The 24,253-nt window shown below is 47.1% G+C and overlaps 1 protein-coding gene across 1 annotated transcript in view; it reads left to right on the plus strand.

Annotated features, from left to right (window-relative positions):
- Nucleotides 1–24,253, plus strand: part of LOC105190526 (stem cell tumor) — a 450,253-nt gene that overhangs the window by 195,691 nt on the left and 230,309 nt on the right. Inside the window, exon 2 of the mRNA XM_025307632.1 lies at nt 22,501–22,613. Coding sequence (XP_025163417.1) covers nt 22,501–22,613 — 113 coding nt within the window. The remainder of the gene's footprint in view (nt 1–22,500; nt 22,614–24,253) is intronic.

A 24,253-nucleotide genomic window follows, 5' to 3' on the forward strand; every position in this document is an offset into this window, starting at 1 on the left:
GTCTACCTGTTCTTCATAGTTTGGGAATTAACTTCTTACCGCGTTTAAATTAGTTACGCATGTAAAAGCAGACAAGAGAGAGAGAGAGAGAGAGAGAGAGAGAGAGAGTGGAACGATAATACGTAAAATAAACTGAGAAACTTGTCGACTCACCAGTTTGCCCGTGTTTGTTAGTTGGTATATGAATGTAAAAAGTTATTGTGATAAAATTATCGCGATGTTTTTCCTCGGGAATTCTCGTAAATTAAACCGCGAGAGAAGCGAAAGCTCCGGCCGCGGTGCGGCGCTTTGCTCGTCGCGTTTTACTCGCGCGCGCGCGTGCGATTCGGCCGGTGTTGCGGGATTTCGGAATATCCCCGTCATAATGCAATCTTCCGGCGACTATGAGTCGCGCAGCGGCTTAAGTCGCCAGTCCGCTCGCAATTAATAACGCACGCCCGCAACGAGAGCGGCATCCGCGGCGATGCCGGAAGCACGGCGCAATAATCACGCCCGCTCATAATTCACTGTGACTTACGGTGGCGCGTCTGCCGAAATCATAATTACTAAATTTCTCGCAAATTTCCCACCGCGACCTCTTTCGTCCCGCCGTTGTTGTCGTCGTCGTCGTCGTCGTCGTCGTCGTCGTCGTCATCGTCATCCACTACGAACGCGAAATTGCCACTGCGAAAATGCTACCGCGAGTGGATCGGCTCAATCACGTGGACGCTCGCAAATTTTATTTTCGTCCTTTCCGCTCGCACGGCTTTTCAGGCGATAAGCCGGCGAACGACCGGTAATTTCGTCATCGCCCGTAATATTACCGTGTTCTCGTTACCGTAATCTCGTAAATCGTGGCCGTCAGTGTGTTGCCCGGCCCGGAGAGAGAAAGAGGACACGAGAGAGAGAGAGAGAGAGAGAGAGAGAGAGAGAGAGAGAGAGAGAGAGAGAGAGAGAGAGAGAGAGAGAGCGAGAGAGCGAAAGAGTGCTGTAATGCCGGCGTAGTGCCCCGGCCTCCTCCAGGATCGGCGAAATTAAATTTTCATCCGACCGCTTTGGCCTCTTCCCCTTTTCGATCCCCGGATCCGCCCGGATCCCCATCCGCGTCCCGGCATTCTCTCTCCTCTCTTATTTCCCCGTTCCTCCATCTTTTTCATCTTTTCTCTTCCGGCAACGGCGGCAACTACTTCCCTCGCGTCCGTATTTCTCCGATAATCGCGTCCTGCGTTCCCGCGAATTTCTTCGTTCTTCAATCGCACGATCTTATTTCTGAAATTGTGTGTGTGTGTATATATAATATATACTGTGATGTATCAGCACACGTTCCTTGATATGAAAAGACAAGTTTCGTTTAGAAACTCCCCGAGATTTTCTCAGAAGCGGCACAGATTTCGATCATAATGCTTTGTTTAATCGTAGTACCAATTGGAAATCCCGTTCTTACATACTTTCGTCTGCAGAATCGCAGAGGAAACTTTATTTTTGTATCGGCTATCGAATTCGATAGGATGGAAACGGAAATGTTTGACAAATGAAACGGAATCCACATGTTTAGAACATTGCACTTTAACCACAGATTTTCCAACCAAGGTCCACAATATTATTTTAGGAACTGAGAAATTTTCCACGCGCGAATGACTTCTTCACACACTTATTTTTCAGGATTCCCATCGAGAATCGTCTTTATAAAGATATCATCTCAAATACAGCGCAATAATAAAGACCTTGCGCGCCGTGGAAATTCACCGTCTCGTGAACAATCCATTACGTTCGGAATTGCGCATCGAAGGCTCTATCATTACGTTTCTGCCAATTTGACTTTCCGCGCGCGAGGTTTCATGCGCGCCAACGCGCCGGGCCGCTCGCTCGCCGTGCCCTTTATCAGCGTTCTCACGAGACCGACGTCGTGTTCTGAATTTCTGCGCTATCTATCGCGCGATCTTATTTCTGAAATTATGGCTGAATTATACGCGCGATATATATCACCGGCCGGTAATTCGCGTACGACGGGAATGAGAGGGAACGATTAACGTCAGCGTTCACGTCGGCGATGGTCTCGGCGCTCATACAGACAGCTCTAAAGTGCAATCGAACTAACACGTATGTAACGACTTCCGATGAATTGCACGCGAGAATGCAAGAGAACGAGAGAAGAGAGAAAAGAAAATTACGCGACTGCGCTCCGTGAAATTTGCGAGCGCGCGTTACTCGCGCAAGCGGGACAATGCGAAGGGTTTCGCGCAGAAACGTTTATTCCATGCGCACGAAATTCTGTAAAGAAAACAAAGGGTGTAAATCGTGTTTTACGAGCACTGATAGATGAAGTGCCGCCCGATGCGAAACAATTAATATCTTTCCGTTGTGCAAATGTTTTAACGACGGAAATCACTTTTACTTCGTATTGACGCCATTTTGACTACTTTCATCTTCTCGTAAAATCCTAGTAAAAATCCACTCGTAGAAAAGAGTGACTCTTTGAGTGCGATACGAGTCAAAGTCAAGGTCACGGGAGGTGAATGCTCTAAAGATCCTTTCTCTCTCTCTCTCTCTCTCTCTGTAAAGGTTTACCAAGTAATTTTTCAATAATTTTTCGGAAAAATTTCTTCAAGCACAAGGTGACGCACTTCACCTTGACGCGTTCTCTCCTTCTGCCGCAAAGATGACACTGCGTCGACATTGCGTCGTTCTTTCATGTCGGAGGACAGCTGCGGACGTTCGTATTTCCGATTGCACTTCTGCCCGACAATTGCAACAATAAGCGTGCGCACGCGCGCGCACTTGGGCGCGACCAGAACGGCGATGCCGTCGTCGGCGAAGGAAGTGCATTGCGCGCTCCACCTCCGCCTTTTTCCCTCTAATTACATCGGCAATTATGAAAGCACCTTATTATTATCAGCTCGCTCTCTGGCTCGTCGGCTCGGGTAACGAGCGTACGAGCGGCTGAGCGGACGGACGGACGGACGGACGTTGCGCTATCGTATCCCGCGAATGTTTTCTTTTGTCGGTGGCGCGTCGACGAGGCCGGGGCTATCCGCGCGCGATCGATCGGGGTCGAAGAATAACATCGAGCCGACAGGTCGGCTGATAGACCGCGGCCGGCGACTCGTGCAAAACATCAGCTGCGATAACAGAAAATGCGGGCGAATTGATTGGCCGGCAAGCGAGCGTATCCCGCGACACGCGTAACTGAAATTTGGACAAGTGGGAAGCTTTGTTTTTGACGTTTACCATTCCGTAAGTATATCTCGCCGATCGTTTCTTTTTTCTCTTCAAAGCAATTTGCAATTCTTTTTAAGAGGTAATGTGCTGATTAGAAAAAGTGGGTTAGAACAAAAATGAAAAGAATTGAACTCGCTTCGAGACGAGAGAAACGAGTTGACTGTGACACGCGATGTCAAGCGCGTTAACGAAGATTATTTGAACCGCCATGCACGGACGCTCTACTATTTTCGGTGCACCCCTCGGATTGGGCCGACATCAATTTTTTTTTTTTTTTCACCAATGCCACGATAATGTCAATTCCGGCGGTGACGTCTCGAAATAAATTGACAGCGCCGTTTCGTGAGTGTCATAAATAATTTGCAACGTCCGTCTGCCTGCCGGCACGTTTCCTTGCAATATATCACAACACGGCCACGGATCTCGCGCGAATAGCCGATTCCGGGATTTATCACGAAGCCGAAAAATTCTTTTCGCGCGATTCTGCCGAATTTATTGATAGAGGTAGTACCGTTTCATTAGTCTTGTCCCTTGGAATAAAGACATGGCCGCCGCGCGCTGTCTCTCTAATCGATAGAGTTTCAACGCGCGGGCGCTTAAAGAGAATAAATCATGATTTTAGAGTATCATGCCAATTAAATATACTTAGCCGGGTAAGTCTGACGACGTGACGTGCCGGCAGATCGAAGCGCTTTAAACAGACACGGACAACACAGTGCCATAATCTGCACTAACGAGGGATTAGTACAGTTCCGAGTCGCTGGGCCGAGCCGGAGGACGTTTGTTTCGCGATTTTGTTTCCACGTCGTGATGTAAAATAATCTCTCTCTCTCTCTCTCTCTCTCTCTCTCTCTCTCTCTCTTCCGCATAAAGAAAATATATATCGCTTAATGCTTTTTAGTATTACTTTTACTTTATAACGAGCGTAGTGAATAAATGGTAAATTCGACGGAACTTGACTTCGATTGCGTCAATTAATTATTAGATTAAAAATCGGCTGTTTAAGCGCGAATTAAACACTCGCGTTCCCGCGATCCGCTGTCTTCACTGCGTCGCTTCGAGTAAATCTTTCCTCATTTTAAGTGAAATAATTCAAGTAATTTAGAGAGTAGATACGTCGGAAAGTTTGTTAGAAGTTTATCGCCTTGTTGATCGGACGTCGACTTCCCTCCAATCTACTAATGATCTCTCAAGTTAAAGGGCTCTCGTTCGCTCCCGTAGCTCGATATCTACGACGGCACGGGTCGACGTGCGCAAGAGCGAGAGCATGCGCGCGGCCCGAGTCTCTCGGTCGGGTTAGAAAGTTCAAAGCGATATTACGTCGTGATGAAAATGGACAATATCACTAAATGAAAAGTCCCGATAGCCATTCGGCGTCGGCGTCGGCAACTGGCGCAGCTCGGCGAACAGGAAGCACGAAGCTGCTGCTCCCTCGGTGACGTCCCACAGCGCTTATAACTCGGGAGCTTATTTTCGCGGCGGTACGTGTTCTCCACGAGTGGGTGAGCACCCGTGGAAACGGTTTCTAACGGTGCCATCCTGACCCCGGTCACGCATCGCGGGGGCGAGGGAGCGTCGTTAGAAGATGGGATCTCGAGTCGTTCGTGAGGCGCAAACGAACCTTCACGTAGGCTCCGCTCCGCTCCGCTCTCTCTCTCTCTCTCTCGCTCTCTCTCTCTCTCTCTCGCTCTCTCTCTCTCTCTCTCTCGCTCTCTCTCTCTCCTTCTTTCACCTTCTATTTCTCTGCCTCTCGCACTCACTCTCCCCTTCTCTCTTCCGTTCTTGACTCGACCGGCCGTCTAATTGCCCTGCGTGTTCTCCGCGGCTGAAATTAAATGAAAACGGCCCGCGAAGTTTTGCGAACGCCGCGCCCGCGCGCGCCGATACGCGAAGATTCAATTTCGCCGTATGCTTCGCTCGGAATAAGGATTCTTCGCGCCGGATCGCTTATTACTAACGCGATATACGCGATATGCAGGTTAATTAAGTCGGAAGATTCGGGATATACTTGAGGTGTGCGACGTGATGAAATGAGGAAGATCGGTCTATTGAACGACTTATTCTCAAAACTCGGATGAAAATTCGTGACAAATGCAGAAAATCCGCCCGGGTATTGGTATATTTGCCTCTCTCGTAAAAATATTCTCGAGTGAGAGGAAATGCTCACGCAGCGGCCACGCTCGTACAGACAGACACGCGCAATCCTTGATTCCGCCGGCGCGGCGCGGCGCGGCGCGAAGATACCCGGCTGGAAAAAAAAGTAACAGAACAGACGCGCCGCGGAACTGTCTGCGTATCCTCTCGCGTGCACTCTGAATCGAATCTCGAAACGCTGTTTCGCACAAGAGCCGTTGTTAAGGTAGAGTAACCTCCGGCAAGTTCCGTTATGCAAATCGGAGCGCGTTACATATGGCGGCGTATGCAGAAACCACTTCCTGCGCCCGCCGTGCTCGCGACCGCTCGTACGCGTGCAAATCCGCTCCTCATCGTCTCTCGTCGCGCAATCTGACTTACACTTCTCGCCGGCCAAACCGATTGATTGATCTCCCTCCTCCAAGCCCTCCCTCGTCGCTCGTTCAAGCTATGTTTGTCCGGCCTTTTGCTTGTGGCGACAGACATCAGCTTTTGGTATCGCCAAGGGGCGAGCAGAAACGTACACGTAGCAGTTGCTTATTCAAAATTAATTATCCGCCATTTTAAGCGCGATACTTTTCTGCTCGTTAGGTAAATTTGTCGGTTTCTCTCACAACGTCGTTCCTAGCTCGGCTATTATTACGTGAACAACCTCGCGCTTATAAGAAATGAATCGAGCTACGATACACCGATATATCCTGGAAACAGGACAATACGTAGAATGCGATAGATTTTCAATCTCGGAATTAGAATAATCGAATTACCCACCACGCATAAAACGATGTTCGTTTCTTTTGTTTATTGGTCACATCGTTTGGGTATTCTCGGAATTGGAGCTATTGGTACCGGAGTTTCGCTCGTGAAATCGCGCATTGTATCTGTCTGTACTAATTGACGTTTTAGCGTTATGAATAGAGAGAGCAAATTCCACTCGCCGTTGTAGTTCAGTCATGTGTTTTGCATTACGTTCCGGTATACTTCGTTAATTTCAGCCTTTTCTAGCCGTTGATATTGTACGAATCAACGGAATTTGCGCTTCCGACATTGCCGATGGAGAGATATTTTCTAATAGCAAGCCAGTCAACAATACACGCAATTCAGTGCTACACTCGCTCGTTGAGTTTAAATAAAGTGTATTTTTACGTCTCGTCATTGCACTTAAGCTTGAAAGAGTCTAAATTGAAAAGAAAATATTTGTCTTCACATTATTATATTAATACCAACAATTCAGAATTTTTATTTTTCATTATCGAAAAAAAACTGCTATATAATCATTAGTTTTAAATTACTTTCGTATAAATTTATATTCTTTTATAAATTTCGTTCAAAGAAATCAATATCTTTTCATTGTTAGTCTTGCTCAATATGTGATAATTAATAAATAATACAATTGTGATATGCACAACTTTCATTTTAATTTTTTTTTTTTAATTGACTGACTTTTAATCGATTCTATGAAAGAATATCATTTATCCTCAATACAGATGCAACGGGAAAAAAGAGAGATCCATCAAGAATTTTGGCGCGTTTTCGCGGTTCTCGTGCACGCGAGCTGCACCCGTCATTCTTTTCTCAAGCCAGTGCGCTGAAATTCCGCAACTTCCGGTCGACGGGAATGACACCGGCGTTTTCTTCGTTATCCACGTGTAATTTCCCCTCGGCGACGGGGAGACGAGTCGCCCTCGACGGACTGTCGGAGAAAATTGCATTTGGCATCACGGCACGTCCCACTCATCGCAGTCCCGTCGCGAAAGATTTCCACGCGGACCTCTCCGCATTCCTCTGCGAGGGTGCCGTCCCTGTCCCCCGCCTTGAGATCGTTGCGATCTCACCGTCCGTTCCGCAAAGGAGCCGCTTAGCCCCGACATAGCAAGAGTCGAATATAGGAACGTTAAATTTCCAGAAGATACGAACGCAGGATATCCCCCAATTGAAATGGTACATTGATGAAAATTAAAAAAAAGAAGGAGAACGTTAGAAATAAAAGGAACTTTATCGAAGTCTGCAGAAAGAGGCGCATTTAACGTAAAAATGCGCGAATCAAACGCGAGAGGCGATACGGCGACGGCGATTGAATTAGATATTAGCGTCGCGCGAATTGGGATACGCCGTTCTCCGCGAACTCTTCGCGGCGTCATTCATCGTCATAAGCCAATTAGATCAATAGACTCAACGAATGCGACAATCCACCGCGTGTCGGAGCTCTAAACTCAACCGGCAGAGCAGCGAAATCGCCGACGCGCGATCGCGTTTCCAGCGCGCTGTCTAATTCCGCGGAACATAACAATGTATTTTCCGCGTAACCATTTAATTCCCCGCGAATTAACCAATCATTACGCGAAGCGGCTAGCGAACCGTAACGGTTCCACCTCGACGGGATTTCGGCGAGGAGAAGTCGGTGAAGTGCGATTCCTGGCCGGCGGCCGCCGAGCTCCTGAAAGAGAGGAGGGAGAGGAGAGAGAGAGAGAGAGAGAGAGAGAGGGAGAGGGAGAGAGATAGATAGAGAGCGAGTGAGAGATCCGCGAGGGTACAGGCAGGTGGAAATGCGCTACGTCGAGTAGCAGTCTTGGGACAAATTCACGGAGCTGCGGCAGTTATCTGATTTCCGCGATTCCGTGGATTTCTCGCACACATCCAATGGCGCACAACACGCGCGCGCGCGCGCACGAGCGCACACATATACACGCGCACGACGTGTTGTGCGCTCACCAGCGGTAACCGGCCTTTGTAGCAGCTAAGCACGACAATAGGGTAATATGACTATTAACCATCTTGGGCGGAATAGTAAACGGGCGAGGCGCGTATTTCTGATTTCGGTCGCTACGCCGGAAATCCCATTCTACACGTTATTACTCCTGCGCAAATAATAGTTAATTCGGCAAATTGTTATCGGGCCATTCATAGAAATACAAAATGCGAGCATAGACGGGAATAATGCAGGTGTCCGCGGATGCTATTATCACGGTATTGTTATGTATCGTCCGTCGCTGTGTGCGCGGCTATTATGTTTCTCTGAATATGTTACGCGAGCGGAGCTCGAATCGATAAGCACGTCGAGACCGACGCGCAGCCTCAAGTTTCTGTCGGACCGGATCGTTCAAGACGCCAGGTGAGCGCGCGCGTGTATATGTGTGTGTATTTGTCAATAAATATATACGTAACTCTGATACAAATAAGTGAACGAGGCTGAAAATTGGAAACTCTCGACTGGACCAACTCGAACGGTGACAACTTTCGGTAGAGCGCGCAGATTTCCTCAATGGCGATGTGTAACGACATCAGATATTGTGAAACCGATTCAATGCTGTTCATATAAACGCAGAGTGTCAAATCGGCTTTAAATTGCCGTCTAAACATAATCATCGCCTTTCTCACAAGAAAGACGAAACCTGCCATTTTGTCACAAGATAGACTTATTAGGTGTGTGAATTAATTCGGTCCATCTGGCGGTCAATTGCTCTACTATGTAATTTTCTAACCTGTAATGTTTGCAAAAGGCTTTATTTTTTAGTTTTGATATCTGGCAATAATATTCAGTTGACAAACGTTTGGGTTTGTAACAATAACATATCGTGTTTATGATTTCTGATTCGAAAATGTTGAAATTCGAACCAAAAAAGCATCATTTCCGGGAAGTTCTCATTTTCTGTTTTTATTTGAAGAAAACAGCCGCTGAAGTTCATCGAATGCTCGTAGAAGCTTATGATGAAAGTGCTCCCACCGATAAATCATGCAGAGAATGGTCTCGACGTTTCAAAAGTAATGATTTCAGTGTCGATGACAAACCTGGTCCAGGTCAGCCGAAGAAGTTCGAGGACGAGGAATTGCAGGCGCTAATCGATGAAGATCCGTGTCAATTGCAACATGAGCTCGCGCAATTATTGAATGTTGGTCGATCAACAATTTCTGTGCGTTTGGCAGCCATGGGAAAGATTTACAAAGATTTACAAAGAAGGAAGGATGGGTGCCATACGAAAGAACTGAAAGAAAGAGACATCGAGAGGCGAAAAGCCATGTCTGAAATCTTGCTTGCCAGGCAAAAAAGAAAAGGTTTTTTTTTGCCGTATTGTGACTGAGACGAAAAGTGGATATATTTCGATAATCCCAAACGAAGGAAATCCATTAGCGACCCAGGAAAACCATCCGCATTGATAAGCGGACAAAGCGGAATATTCACGGCAAGAAAGTAATGCTCTGCATATGGTAGGACCAGAAGGGTGTAGTGTATCATGAACTATTAAAACAGAGGCAAACCATCACTGCCGAACTTTACCAACAATATTGATCCGTTTAAAGAACGCATTGAAGAATAAGCGGGCGGAATATGCAAAGAGACACGACGAAGTGATCTTCCAGCATGATAACGCTCGGCCACATGTTGGAAAAATTGTGAAGGTCACCTTCACAAGGAAGCACTTGACTTTTACCTCACCCGCCGTATTCACCAGACATTGCTCCATCCGATTATCACTTGTTCAGATCGATGGACTTTCGGACCAGCACTTCAACAATTATGAAGAAATAGAGAAATGGCTCAATGAATGAACTCGCTTCGAAGGACGAGTCGTTTTTCCGCCACGGAATGCAACAACTGCCAGACAGATGGGAAAAAATAATAGCAAGCGATGGCAAATACTTTGATTAGTGTACTTTTTCATGTTTTTTCATACTAAAGTCTATTTCTTTTTGAAAGACAAAAACGGACCGAATTAATTCACACACCTAATATAATACATCTGTCGCGATTGTGCTTCTCTCATTTTACACACAGCTCCAACAAGCCTGTTGTAAATGTCATTGACAGTCACATGCAAACTACGCGAATTACGCATATTATCTCTCTCTCTCTCTCTCTCTCTCCTTATCGTTACGCATTTCCATTTAACACGTAACTTGGAATTGAACGATGGCTGTCGGCTTTTCCGATGTCGGATCTCCCGAGAGCGAGGGTTCCTCGCGAAACTTGCAGTGACTTGTTTGTCTCGCTATTTGCATGAACGGTGCTCGCACGCGCGCAAGTACGTGTGTACAGTGCCGTATACGTCATGTCGCTGGCCACGTTGACTAGTGTTGACAGGCGCTACACGGACGCCTTACTATACGACGATGAAGACGAGCGATACGACTTACAAACTAGCTGAGCCAGCCAGAGCGAATTCCCGTGCTGTCGGATGATGGTCGTTTTGTATCGTAGTTCTACACGCGTCGTAGTAGTCAAGGACCGCGCGCGATGCGCGCCACCGAAGACCGTTAACCTGCGAAACTACCGGTGGTGCGCATTTCGCCAGCTGGAAACGTAAAAGCCGGCAAACAACCTCGGATTTGCATTCGGAAAGTTTGTTACCGCCGTTGCCATGAAAATCGCGCCGCCACGAAGATCCGCCGGTGAGAAATGAGAGAAAACGCGAGTACTCCACGCGAGTCCAAAAATGTATAAACCGACGCGACGTGTGTTGCGGAGGGCGCGAGATGAGAGTGCAGGAGAGTAGATTGGGATAAATAGCACTCAATCTATCGCAAAGTTTGTAATTGCTAAAATAAAACAAATTTTATCATGACAGAAGAGAAGATTAGCTGTTACGATTAAAAGTCTCCTCGTTAGCTTAGCTTGTGACATATCCATAGCCGCAATCAAGTTTTGATAATTAAGCCGCAGTAATTAAGCTTCGGAGTTACATGAAATTAATGAATTTTAATCCAAAGACAAAAGTTTAAGACTCGTCGCCTTTTGACGTCATCTTGAGTGTGGCGTTAGAAGCGAGAAAATGAAACGCTGAACGCTTTCTGCGTGCCAATTTCAAGTAGAAAGATACTCGTAGATCCGGAAAGAGTACTTTAAATTGCCAGAGCATATTTAAATAAAATTTATTTCTTTATCTTGCCCAGCAAGTTATATGTAACCGGAACCGTTCGAGGTGCATAGATAATTATCGCAAAGTCCTGCCAACTATTCCCGACAGATGAGCGCTTCCAGCGCTCTCTGTATCCCCGTCAGACCGCGAAAGTTTTGCAACTTGATGCGATGCCTGCCGATCGATATTAATCCGTAATTGTTAATTAAACAGCAGGACGGCCACTCGCGGCTAAGCGAGCGACCGCAATTCTCTCAAACGCGGTCGCGCGCACACCGTCGTTGGGCATTGTCGGTGAATTCGATCGTTTTAAAATTACAATTAGCGCCTGTAAACGGATCCGCTTTGCCCGCGAGCTCTATACAAACTCGCGCTTTGACCGTGCTGGCTAGGAGCAGACGGGAGGGCGAGCAGGGCAGTGGTTCTCTCTGCTTTCGGATCCATCCGCGATTGTCTGGCCGCCGCAGGCATCACGTCGTTCTAGCAGTTCTCGACTCGCCGCGCCCCCGCGGTCGCCTTGTCCGAAATTTCCGGCCGGCGGAAGAAATTGCTTTACCACGCCGCGGAATGTTGTGAGCCCACTGTGATGTTATCCGCCGCTCTCTCTTTCTCTCTCTCTCTCTCTCTCTCTCTCTCTCTCTCTCTCTCTCTCTCTCTCTCTCTCTCTCTCTCTCTCTCTCTCTCTCTCTCTCTCTCTCTCTCTCTCTCTCTCTCTCTCTCTCTCTCTCTCTCTCTCTGTCGCTCTCTTTGCCACCATCACTCGCTCGAATTACTTCGGCGTGATAGTCCGAGGGAGTGAGGCATGCTTCTATATTGAACGAAGTGTCTGAGAGGTGGAAAATATTTATTCGGTTGATACTCCTAGCATGTATTCATTCGTGCTATGTTATGCTTGTTTTCGGAAAGGAACCGAAGGAATTTGAAGCTATCGATCTCTGTTTCTGCCTTTCCATCTTGGCCAGCAAAACTGTTTCCGATAGTGGAATTGCGGAAAATCCGCGAATTTTGTCGTGCGTATCTTTATTTTAAAGCATTCTTCTCATTACTCATACTCAACTATCAGATAAAAATAATACAACAAAGGCCGTCACGAGTGACCGTCAAAATTAATTAATCACCACTAATTTGATCCTGCGTCAACTCTTACCGCCTCCGCAAGTCCTCTGTGCCTGGGCATCCAAAGAGTCCTAGAATGAATCGTTTGATATCTATTAGGTTCTTATTAGTCAGCAGCGGTTCACTAGTCGTGCGACTGGTCAACCCGAAGCGAAACAATGGACGCGATGCGCCTGACTAATCTGCATTATCCAGTTTTATAATCGCGTTATTAGCTCCGGTCCGGTGGATTTTTAGTAAATCGATGCATTACAATGGCGCACACGTGCGCGCGCGCGCACAACTGGATGAACAGACACAAATGGATCGCTATCTGCTAAGCGGCGACAATGTCGCAAATTTAATCGCCGTCAACAACGTGGGAGCGGTGGCGCATTTTGAAAGTACGCGCGCGTACGGCTGAAAAACGACGCGCTAATTTGGATCCGTTTACATATACGTCGCGCGCGCGTGCGCGTGCAAATACCAAAGATTAATTTGCCGATGTGTGTAGCGCGACGTGTAAATCGCATTAAACTAAACCGGTAATAAAGTATCAGCGAGTGTACGTTACATTACATTAACGGAATATTCGCCCGGGGTTTTTAGCCGGCGGATCGTGCGCAATACTGAGAAACACGCGTGTCCCGCATTTTCCTGCGATAGGTTACACTTTCTTGAACAAACGATCGAACGGATTTGCGAAAGTCGCAAATCCGTGGCCCCACCGCCGGAATTAGGTGTCTCGTGTCTTAATATCTTCACTCCGCACCGCGCATATTTTCCGAATTAAACTCGCGATACGAGGGTAGTCCCAGAAGTACCTGACCTGACGCATAGATAGCGGTTGTCGTTTGAAAAGAATGACTATGGTAGAAAGTACCAACCTTATAAAGCTTAAGTTTGAAGTTTGACGACGCTACGTTGTTTAGTATTTGTTTGGCAGCCATCAATAGTGAACGCTCTCAGTGAATTTGTAAACATGGAAAAAATTGGTCATTGTTATATGATACAATACTTTCATTTTCAAAGGCCTCAGTCCAAACAATATCAAAGCGGAGCTAGATTCTACTCTGGGGGAGTCTGCTCCTTCGTTTACAACAGTAAAATATTGGGTGGCAGAGTTTAAACGAGGCCAAGTGCGAGCTGCCAAGACGAACATCGCAGTGGTCGACCAAATGAGGTGACCACGCCAGAAATGCTGAAGAAAATCCACAAAATGGTATTGGATGACCGTCGACTGAAAGTCGCGCGAGTTAAGAGACATGGTAGGCATTTCAAAAAGTGCTGTACATCGCATATCGACTGAAAATTTGGACGTGAGAAAGCTGTGCGCAAGATGGGTATCCGCGATTGGAACAAAAACAGCGTCGTGAGGATGTTTCAATCGAGTGTTTGGCGAAGTTTCGCAGCAATAAAGCCGAGTTTTTGCGTCGATTCATAACCATGGATGAAACATGGGTCCATCACTTCACACCTGAGACGAAGGAACAGTCAAAACAATGGACCAAGGTGGCTTGATGGCTATTTTGAGGAGCTCGACGATTCCCACTATAAACAGGGTGTCGAACAGAGTATTGAACATCGCTGGGAAAAGTGTATTGAGCTATGAGGAGACTATGTAGAGAAATAAAGATATTTTTTCCCAAATTTTTGGTGTTTTCTTTGTTGGGTCAGGTACTTCTGGGACTACCCTCGTACGTCTCTATCCGCGGGAGAAACATAACACACACGATGAGAGAAAATAAACGTTGGCGCTTAGCGTCGAAATAAAAATAGCCGCGCGCTCCGATTGCGCGGAGTGAACTTTCGTCCACGGCGATCGGTATATCGCGCCGCCGCCGCGAGAGAGCTAAAATTTAATCGACTTCTCGCGGTCTGCGTCGGATTCGGTGATAACTACGGTAAACCAGTGCAATTATTGTGAAAGCCCAGGCTGTATCATTGGGTGAATTGCTTTTACACGGAGTACACTCGAAGACGGTAACACCTGGAGTTTGAAAGTTATCAGAACACATAAACGCTTACAAACATCGCCGCGCGCGCACAAGCATTTGAGTACGCGGAGTACGCGGATTATGCGGAAATGAATAATCGTGATGATAACACAATATGCTAGTTTAATCGTTGCTCCTCCGCTTGCTTTCCTTCTCTTAATCGTAGCAGAGATGTATCGCGACGAAACGGGGAGGAAATTTTCCGCACCACGCTCGGTTGTCGTTCTATTCATTCTTCAATTTAATTAACGCGAATTTCGGAACAGGCGGAACGATTTAATTTATTGATGTAACATTCGCCGAATCGAATAGCTCTGAATCTGAATTATCTTTTCGGGCGAGTGACGCGAGATGATCAAGGAAACTCACTTTGTCCCTTGGATTCAAATGACCCGATGATAATATGAAGTTATTCTTTTGAAAAATTTCTCATGTAATCACCGTGTAATCCGGTGACTGATTAAAGGGAGAAAAGAAACAGTCGCCCGCGATTTCAGCGACGGGACAATCAATTCCGCGCAAGATTATAAACCCGATCAGAAATGCGCTGTTCGCTCGTTCGGTTGATGCGAGGGCTCCGCTTCGCCGGTTTGCGCGCTGAAATATCCGACGGCATTAATTCGACCGGCCAACCAGGCCGTCGCGCGAGATAAACAACCCCGAAGGCTCAGGCCGCGAACACGATACGTACACGCGAGGTCTTGAGCGCGCCACGTTTTCCATTTGACGATAACAACCGGGATCGATGAGAAGCGCGTATCACCGCGGCCACTCCGGCAGGATGCTGCTGGAGACCAGTAGCAGCGCCAGCACACCATCATCACCATCGCCACCACACTACCGCCGCCGTCGCTGCTGCCGCTGCTACGTGCGCGCAGCCATTATCGCGCGAACGTAGCAAATCCAAACCGACGAGTCAGCCCATCGTAAACACGGGCACAACCGGGGAGTTTAATTCGATTAGGACCCGATCATCGGATTGCTCGATCGTCCGGCATCGAATTCCCTCGTGCCGCGTGCCTCGTGTTTCCTACCCTCTTGCTCTCTTCAGCCCGCGTTCGCCCGGCCCCGTTCGCTCGCTTCCGATTCTCAGCACTCGCCTCTCACCCTCTCTCTTTTGGCACCCCTGTACGCGAGCGAGCACGGATACGTGTGTGTGTACGTGTACACGCCGGCCAGGAAAACGCACGCTGAACCCACCCCCTCCTCTGTCTATTTACCTGTCCGATTTTATCCCGCGAGCTTTGCGAAAGCCGGTCTACATACGCGGTGTGCGCGAAGTAGCGTCTTAAAATTGAATTCGACCGTTCGAGGCATTCTCTCACGCGGGCAAATTCTCCAAGAGAGCCGTAGGGAATTCTGCTCGCGTAGAAAATTTCCCCGGGTCTAATTGGGACGCAGTCCGTTCTCGCAACTACGCAGATTCCAGTCAGGGTTGTAACGCCTTTGATATGCTAAGTGGAGGACTGAAAGTTTTTCTCTTCTAGCACTTGTCCTGGTCTTCATTTTGTGCATTAAAGTTTTATCTTGTTGATTGTTTATCCTATCGAATTCAATAGTCAGTATATAATAAAATAGAATATCCTGCTTGGTTAAAAATTGTACCAACGTTATCACCTAAAAATAAATTATAAATATCTCACGTATATATCACAATACATAATATTTTTTTTTTATTAATATGAAACTTTCATATCACATTGAACAAAAAGAAATTTGGGGGAACATTGGGTAGAACAAATAGATTCTGATTTTCTTTCTAGGTCTTTCTACTTAGAATTGCAACTTTATTTATCTAGGAAATTAGAAGAAGCGCAAGTTCCCATGATATTTTTATTTCGATTGTTGTCTCGACGAAAATCCATAATTTCAGATAAGAACGGAATTTCCTCTTGATATCGGAGTCAGACCGATTTCGGGATAAATCTCGAAATTTCATTCGAGATTTATAAAATCCGTTTAGGTTTCTGCCACTCGGAGATTACTGTTACAGCTTTATTTATTTATTTAGGAAATCAGAAAAAAGCGCAGGTTTCCGCGATACTTTCATTTCGATTCTAGATACAGAGAATCCGGCTTCGAAATAAAAACGAAATTTCCAATATCATAGTGAGACGAGCAATTTTGAGATAAACTTGCAAATTTCAGTCGAAGTCTAGAAAAATCCCGAGACATTCCTACGCGGACAATTTCATTCTCGCCCTGGGCTGCCTGGCGCGCTCCAAGTGTCTCTCACGGCTTCGATCGCTCCCGCGTATCACGCGCAAGCAGATTGTATCTAATTAAGCGCATAACCGATTACAATTAATCGCTGTGTGCGACATAACTCACGGTGTATTTGCGCAAGACGTCATGGCCAATAGGAGCGGCATGACGGCAACAGCGGCGACGGAGGCGTTCGCGTTACCCGGACACACGCCGGACACACCGTATAGACGCACGCGCGCAGGACCAGGGAGAATTTTGCGGAGCATTGTCGAGGATCTCGATTCTATTCGATTCGACTCGAGTACGTGCGCGCCGAACGAACCGGAAACCGACGTTTGCGCGAACACAAATTTACCCTACTGTCCGGCCTAATGGCACGGATTTCATTATGCCGAGTTTGCACGGGTGCTTCCGGCACGGAGGGGCGGAAAAGGGTAAGCGAACTGCGGCGGCGGCGGCGGCGGCGGCGGCGGCGGGGTGTGGGGAAGGAGGGGGTGGCGTGGGCGGCGAGTCGACAGTCAACCGATTTGGAATGCAAAACTGTTGTCCCAGCGAATTTGCGATGCCGCGAATGGCACTGCCGGAAATATTATCGCTACACCCATTACCCGTCGCGCCGGGATAATGCTGATAAATACCGTTAAGTCGACTTTCGACGCGATACCAGCGGCGTAGCACGACTCTCGCATGTTGGCTAGGCGCGCGCGCGCACATCTATCTCGCGATTGCGAGCGATTTGTTGCTGGATAATAATCGAAAATCATGCTCGGCGGAGTGCACGGTAGGGGACGACGGCAGGGGAGAAGGGTGGCGGAGATGATATCGCGGCCAATAATTATCGGTATCATTCCTATCTGGCCGATAACGCGCATGAAATAATAACGGCTAATTACCAATCGGTGTGTTACGTTCCAAACGACGATCGTTGCGGTCGAAGACTTCCCTGAAAAAATTCCTTCTATTTGTGATAAAATTCGTTGGATGCACGCGTGCCAAATTTACACGTAATCAATGTGGACATACAACTGGATACAACACAATTTTTATACTTTTAATAGGAAAAGAAGCTGGGTAGGAGGTGGGGGGGAAAAAGGGAGAGAGAGAGAGAGAGAGAGAGAGAGAGAGAGACAGGGAGAAATTCAAATTAGTCTTTTAACATTTGCGTATAAATATCCCTAATTTTACACCGATAGTATTATCCTGAACGATTAATAAAATGATTAACATCTTATTAGGTAGTATATCTTGTCCGCCAGCGATAAGAGGAGAGTAATTTGCTATTCATGAGAGAGAAGAAAAACTTATCTAAAATTAAGGTCTCCGCGCGCGCGCGCACACACACATACACACACACACACACACACACACACGCGTGCGCGCGCGGTCAATACAGGATAGTCAGAAGGTTTCGTGCACACAAAACCACACACATACATACACACACACCACACACTCCAGCAGAACGGTGACCTTCCTGCTTAAATGCACCCCGTACTTCGCGGTGGACGATAAACTTAGGACAAACGATCGAGATTAATAGAACGAGGCTAGGACCCCGTCTGCGATACTATCGATCCGCGCTGGCACGGCAAACGAGATACACGAGGCGATTCCCCGCGGGATCGTAAATCCACGTCGAAGATTTACTTACTTAGTGGAGCCGCCGATGCCGCTGCCGCGGCAACGACGAGAACGACGACGACGAGGACGAGGAATCTGGTTTTCTTTATAGGCGCACAAATAAGCCAACGTGGACGTCGCTTTTTTACGTTCATCTCTCTCTCTCTCTCTCTCTCTCTCTCTCTCTCTCTCTCTTCCTCTCTCTGTACATAATATTATACCTCGCGCGACGTCTTTATGCGCTCCTTTCAAAAGGACATCGGCAGTTGAAGTCCAATTTTTTTTCTCCAGAGAGGTTTTTACTTTCATCCCCTTTTCTTTGAATGCGAGCCGTTGATGAGAAGTTCGTTGCTGCGAACATTCGTAAGCACTCGCATAATATTCGCAAATGTACAGCTGAAAACGTTGAGAAATAAGTTGAGCTCCACGCAAATAACGAGTCTTGAAAAAAAAAAATTTTTTTTCTCTCGACTCACAGTCGCGTCCGTTTGATCCTCCCGCTCGCGATCACTGCGCATATTAATCACAGCCCCGTCATGTAATCTTTTAATCGATCAGTGGTGAAAGCTTGCTTATCATCATTCATGGGATCGCGGCGGCGTTTGACGAAGGGACGTTTTCCGCGCGAAACTACGGGCGTAAAACGTAAATTGAAGGAGCGCCACCGAAGAGTGCGCACGAAGGTCGAAGGTGAGTTGTCCGTGTTTTCATTACAAGACCTAGCCGGTGTAAACGCTGTAAACCGAAGACATAAATGTACCCGAAGCTCCGTTCCTCCAGCTAAGGAGCGTGAGTTCGTGTTTTTTACGTCGCGGTTTTACGTCTTTTTTTATTGACGCGATCGATGAAAATTTGAGAAATATTTTACCTTGCCAGACGCGCAACGTCTTAAAGATTTTCCGCGAGTCCAGCGTACTTTCGAAATTCAATGGGGAGATAAGTGCGAGCATGCAGAGAAACGGGACGCAAGTTGGTAAGCACAAACATCGCGTACACGTCGCGCATAAAAGATTCATTCCGCGCTACATGTGAAGAGCAAAATGAAATATATCTACGTAAAAAGCTAGATAAACTCGAGATGCTACAGCAATATCTCTCTATTCCTAGTGGAAAAACAATATTATCCCCCATTTCCGCACGGCCCCATTTACGTCTGAAAGGAGTTTCCCGATGAGACGGAAAAAAGAGAATAAGATAAGTTCGATTCGATGGAATAAAATCTGCAAAGGCAAAGAGGCACATGGAAAAATGGTAACGATATTAAATTTTCTCTTTTTCCACTAATAATATAACTCGACATTCATTACCTTCGTAAGAGGTACCTCTTTGTGTAATTCTTGCGTGGTGAAAAGAAAGGACAGAAAGAACGAGGGGAAAAGGAGAAAGAAATACTTGAGAATGTTATGCGCAGCGACGTAGGAAGAGAGAGAGAGAGAGAGAGAGAGAGAGAGAGAGAGAGAGAGAGAGAGAGAGAGAGAGAGGGAGAGAGAGAGAAAGAGGAGAGACGGGGAAGAAAACGAGCTCTTTTTCAAGCACGACTATGAAACTTAATTTTAAATTTTATGGGAGATAACTTGCCGTTCCAACCGAGCGGAAACAGCGCCCGCTTGCGATATCGCGGGGCACGAAACGGAATTTTCAGCGAGGAGAGGCACGGAGAGACGCGCCGCAACTTTCACGGTCCGCTTCGTCAAATTCGCGCCGATAACGAGAATATTTCGAGATAACCGCGTTTTTTCCGGCGAAGTGCATCTCGCCATGGTGGAGAGACACGGCCACACGGCGTCACATCGGGAGAGTACGTCACGCCGTTAATGAGAACGAGTGCCGGAGTGAAGGAAGGAGACTGCAAAGTGGACGTCGATAAAGTCGCCGGGGGACTGCAGGATGCCTCGATAACGCCGCCACGGCGACGGAGGACGACGAGTACAAATTAAATTTTCTTCGTTGACTAGTCTGGATTTCTCCATGTCGCGAGTTCTTCCTACCTACAGTGCATGTCTTTACTCCTCTCCCCTTCCTTCCGCCCTTTCGTCAGTCCATCCATCCGTCTGTCTTTCCGGCTCGTTCATCTCTCGGCGACTTTCTTTTTGGCAATCAAACGAGCAGAGGAACCAACCAAGCCTGCACTATCACCGTATTCCTGAAGACACACCCGTAGATGCTCGAAATTTCCGGCTCCTCTGCTTTGTTTCCTCACGACGATGACGACGTAATCGGCGGTCGCTCCGGCAAATTGAAAAAGCGCTCTGACGGAAAATCGAGTCCCGTGCAAACATGAATTTCATCCGCGAGCGCACATTTTGTCTCATTGCGGCCGCTCGTGGTGCGCGCGTTTGTATTTTTCCCTTCGCTTCTACCTACTGTAATGCCGTGTAAACGCAATATGTGGTAATGTAATTATATGTATGTGGGATTTCGTCGGAGTCTATGAGAAGGAAAATTGCACGAAGTTCGCGTAGCGTGGAAACGTTCGGTGGAGCGAGGAGAATCAATCGAGTCGAAATTTGGATTCTATATTAATCCTGTAAGCATCGTTGAACTTGAGCAATCGAGAGAGAGAGAGAGAGAGAGAGAGAGAGAGAGGGAGAGAGAGGGAGAGAGAGGGAGAGAGAGGGAGAGAGAGAGAGAGAGAGAGAGAGAGAGAGAGAGAGAGAGAGAGAGAGAGAGAGAGAGATAGAGAGCAAGTAAAAAATATATATGGAAGATAAAATTTTAAGCAATTAATACAGACATAATAAATTTGAAGTCTTCATAATTTTACTAATATTATAATATTTCTGTTACTATGATGTCGGAAATTTCAATATTCAACATTCGACATTCCGATGCAATGTAGATCTCATTGAGTTAATGGAACATAAAAAAATTCTAAAATATTTCTTCCTTTGAGTCTCTTATTAAAGCAATCGATGAAAATAAAATATCACCACCTGTGAAGTATGAAATTCTCCTTCACAAGATTTGGGTTCGAAGACATTGATCCTGCAAGTTAATTTGGATTTGCAGGTTCAATGTAAAATTAAAAGTTCAACTCGGCTAAGAGAGGAATGTTTTACGATGCGGCGGTGAAATATCGACGTATAACCGTTCTTGAGCGATGTCTGACATAAATCACAGATGAAACGTAAAAAGGCGGCGGGTAGGAAGATGAAAAAGCGACTGGATGTAAAATCCCTAAGATGCCATCGGAGCGAAGATATGAGGACGCCCGGCGGCTTATCCAGTTTGCACGAAAGTGTTCTTTGTGAATAAAGAAAAAGCCGAGGAAACTCGTATTATATATCGCTGATATTTTTCACGAGGCGTAAGCGCAATCGAAATAATACTCGTTGCACGGCGAGGATGAGAACTGAAATCGGGGCCTGAAAGTCAATGGCCTCCGTTTCATGTAATTTGTACAATTCTACTAGTTCGCTGGTCGTAGATAACACGAGAACCTCTGACGGAACAAATCCGCCCACGATTAACGTTCGCTCAGAATCAGATTCTGCCTTCATGCGCGCCCGTGCTTTATTTCGCTGACGCGCAGCTCTGTGCATTCGCGCGAAAGCGTTATTCATTGCGGCAGCGTTAGGAACTCGACTCTACGCCGATATTTGATTAATTTTAACCGCCGCATTAGTCCTTTGGCTACGCTACTGCGTGTGCGCTTAGCCCCGTGTAAACGGGTATAAACTACACGTGTAAGACGATCTCGAGGTGTGTACGCGAACGCGCGCGCGTGCGCGCGTGTGTGTGCATGCGTGTTTGCGCGCACACAACGAACGTGTGGTGGCTTAGCCAGCAGCACTCGTCTACGTATACACAACTTACCTCGAGGAGTTTGCCGGCGTTCTTGCTTGCATTTGCCTAACCGCGTTAACGGATCCCGATCCAAATATCAGGCAACGAGCCTCCGGAAACCCTCTGTGGCTCGCTCCCCGTGCACGTGGCGCTGGCTCGGGTGCCAAAACCGGCAGCCAGCCTTTGTCCCCGGCGAATCCCCGCAAAACAAATCCCGAGTTTCGCGATTCAGACCGCGAGAATTTATAATTTTTGAGCGTCTTGTTCTTTTTTTTTTGGTTTTTTTTTTTTTTTTTTCATTTTTTTTTTCTTCGACGGAAGCAGCAGGTGATTGAAGCGGAAAGAAATTGATCCTCGCAATTATTCGGTGCTCGACGCATCTTGCCGAGCGGGCACGAAGAAGAGTCGTGTTTTGTTAATCGAATTTTCTCGACCGACCGACCGGCCGGTGAGATTGTTTCGTACTTTACGGAGGAGAAGAAGAAGGGTACATTTTTATGGCGTCACGTCCATCGCAACTCTCGCTGTGTATTTTTACCTCGCGTTGTTTCCTCGTCTTCTTTGTTCAATGGGCTCACACGACTCAACTCGCTTTACATGTTTTGTTGCAGATGAGTGGCAAACGGACCAGAAGTTTTAAGTGCGCCGTGCACCATCGGGACCGCGAGGTCTGCTCCGAGAACGATTTCCACCTGCTCGTGCATGAGCCGCCTCTGTTTCGCAGGTACGATTAGCCTTACGCATTGCGTGCGTAACAGATTCTCAACGCGTATAGCGAGCCGCTTCACGTACCTTGACGCTTCACGAAGCACGCGTTTTCCGTGACGTGCGATGTTTCTGTCTGCTTCTTTCTCCTTTCTTTTTCTTTCTCTCTCTTTCTCTCTCTCTCTCTCTCTCTCTCTCTCTCTGTTTCCACTTCGTTTTAGGCTACCTTTATTCTCCTGAAGTATTAATACCTTACTTCGCGGATTAGGCCACGTAGAAGCGCATGCCGTTCGCGTACCAACTCTGTTATCTATTATTCTGTATTTCCACGCAATGTACCACGCACGTCCAGAGCGCACAACGAAGTCGTTATTGTTCCTGTCAAGAGACCTGACGAGTAAGCAAGGTGCAGGGTGGAGCATTTTACATTGAGACGCCTGAATGTATAAAATGTAGAGCAGAATGAGAAGAAATATTTGATAGTTGTTGATGGTTAGAGGATATATATCGCGATGCTATTGCGGGTCGACCTTTGGTTGGTTACAAAAACAAGGATGCTTTCCGGAAAATAAATCGTTCCAAGGTTGAAATAAAGCAATTCCGTCGAAAAGTTCGGTCGGACGCTTAAGGGAAACGTGGCTGAGTCTCCGGACTGCAACGCTACCAGACGCAGATAAATTATTATTATTAGTTACGCGGGACGTTCTTCCCTCGATTCCTCGAGAATTCTTGGACTCTGCAACGTTGCGGTGTAGAGCTTGAAATCGGCGACGATTTCGGACGACGGAGGGAGGATGTCTCTCGACGACCCGAAGGAGAAGCTCTCGATCGCACGAATTAAAATGCCATCGCGGGGACATTTTTCGAAGTCACCGCGTACATTTCGGCTTGAGATAGCGCGGTGGATAGAAATGGGGATAAAGCGATTCTCGTGGCGCGACGTCGCAAGGCGAGAGAGGGAGGGAAAGGAGCACGTCGAGAAGGACGTAGGGAAAGTGGATAAAACGAAGGCACGAACGACAGAAAGTCCTGCATTTTATTATTCCGGCGGAATATCCGCCGCGTCGTGAACGACGACGGCGACGGCAACGGCGTCGACGACAGCGACGCGAACGAGAACCGTTCTTGCAGTATTTCTGCTGTGCATTTTATGCTGCGCATCGTTACCCATGCGGGAGAACCCCGAGGAGAGGTACCGACATACCACGTACATTGTACAACCTGCGAAACATCAACATCTTCCTGCTTCCTACGACCCACCGCCGCCGCCGCTACGCTGCACGCTCCGTCTTTCCGCCTCGTGCGTTCCTCACATACACACACGTACAACACCTCACGTACACACATACATACACGTGTCTCTCTCGCGTGCGCTCCGTGAAATTATAAATACAACGATATCTCACACTGTTTACCGATACACACCTCCGTAGCTGGAGCTCCGCGGAAACGTGACTTCTTGCTTTCAGACGTTTTCAGCTTTTCAAAGTAGTTTTTCGGACATGTTTTCGCGAGATACAATAGTGAGCAAGAGAAGGAAAGAAAGAGAGAGAGAGAGAGAGAGAGAGAGAGAGAAAGAGGGAGAGAGAGGAGAGAAAAATTGAAAACTCCTTCCCTATACACTGATAGAAAAATATAGTTGAATTAACTATAATCTCA

This window comes from Harpegnathos saltator, unplaced genomic scaffold, assembly GCF_003227715.2.
Source record: "Harpegnathos saltator strain DR-91 unplaced genomic scaffold, Hsal_v8.6 scaffold93, whole genome shotgun sequence".
Lineage (NCBI taxonomy): Eukaryota > Metazoa > Arthropoda > Insecta > Hymenoptera > Formicidae > Harpegnathos > Harpegnathos saltator.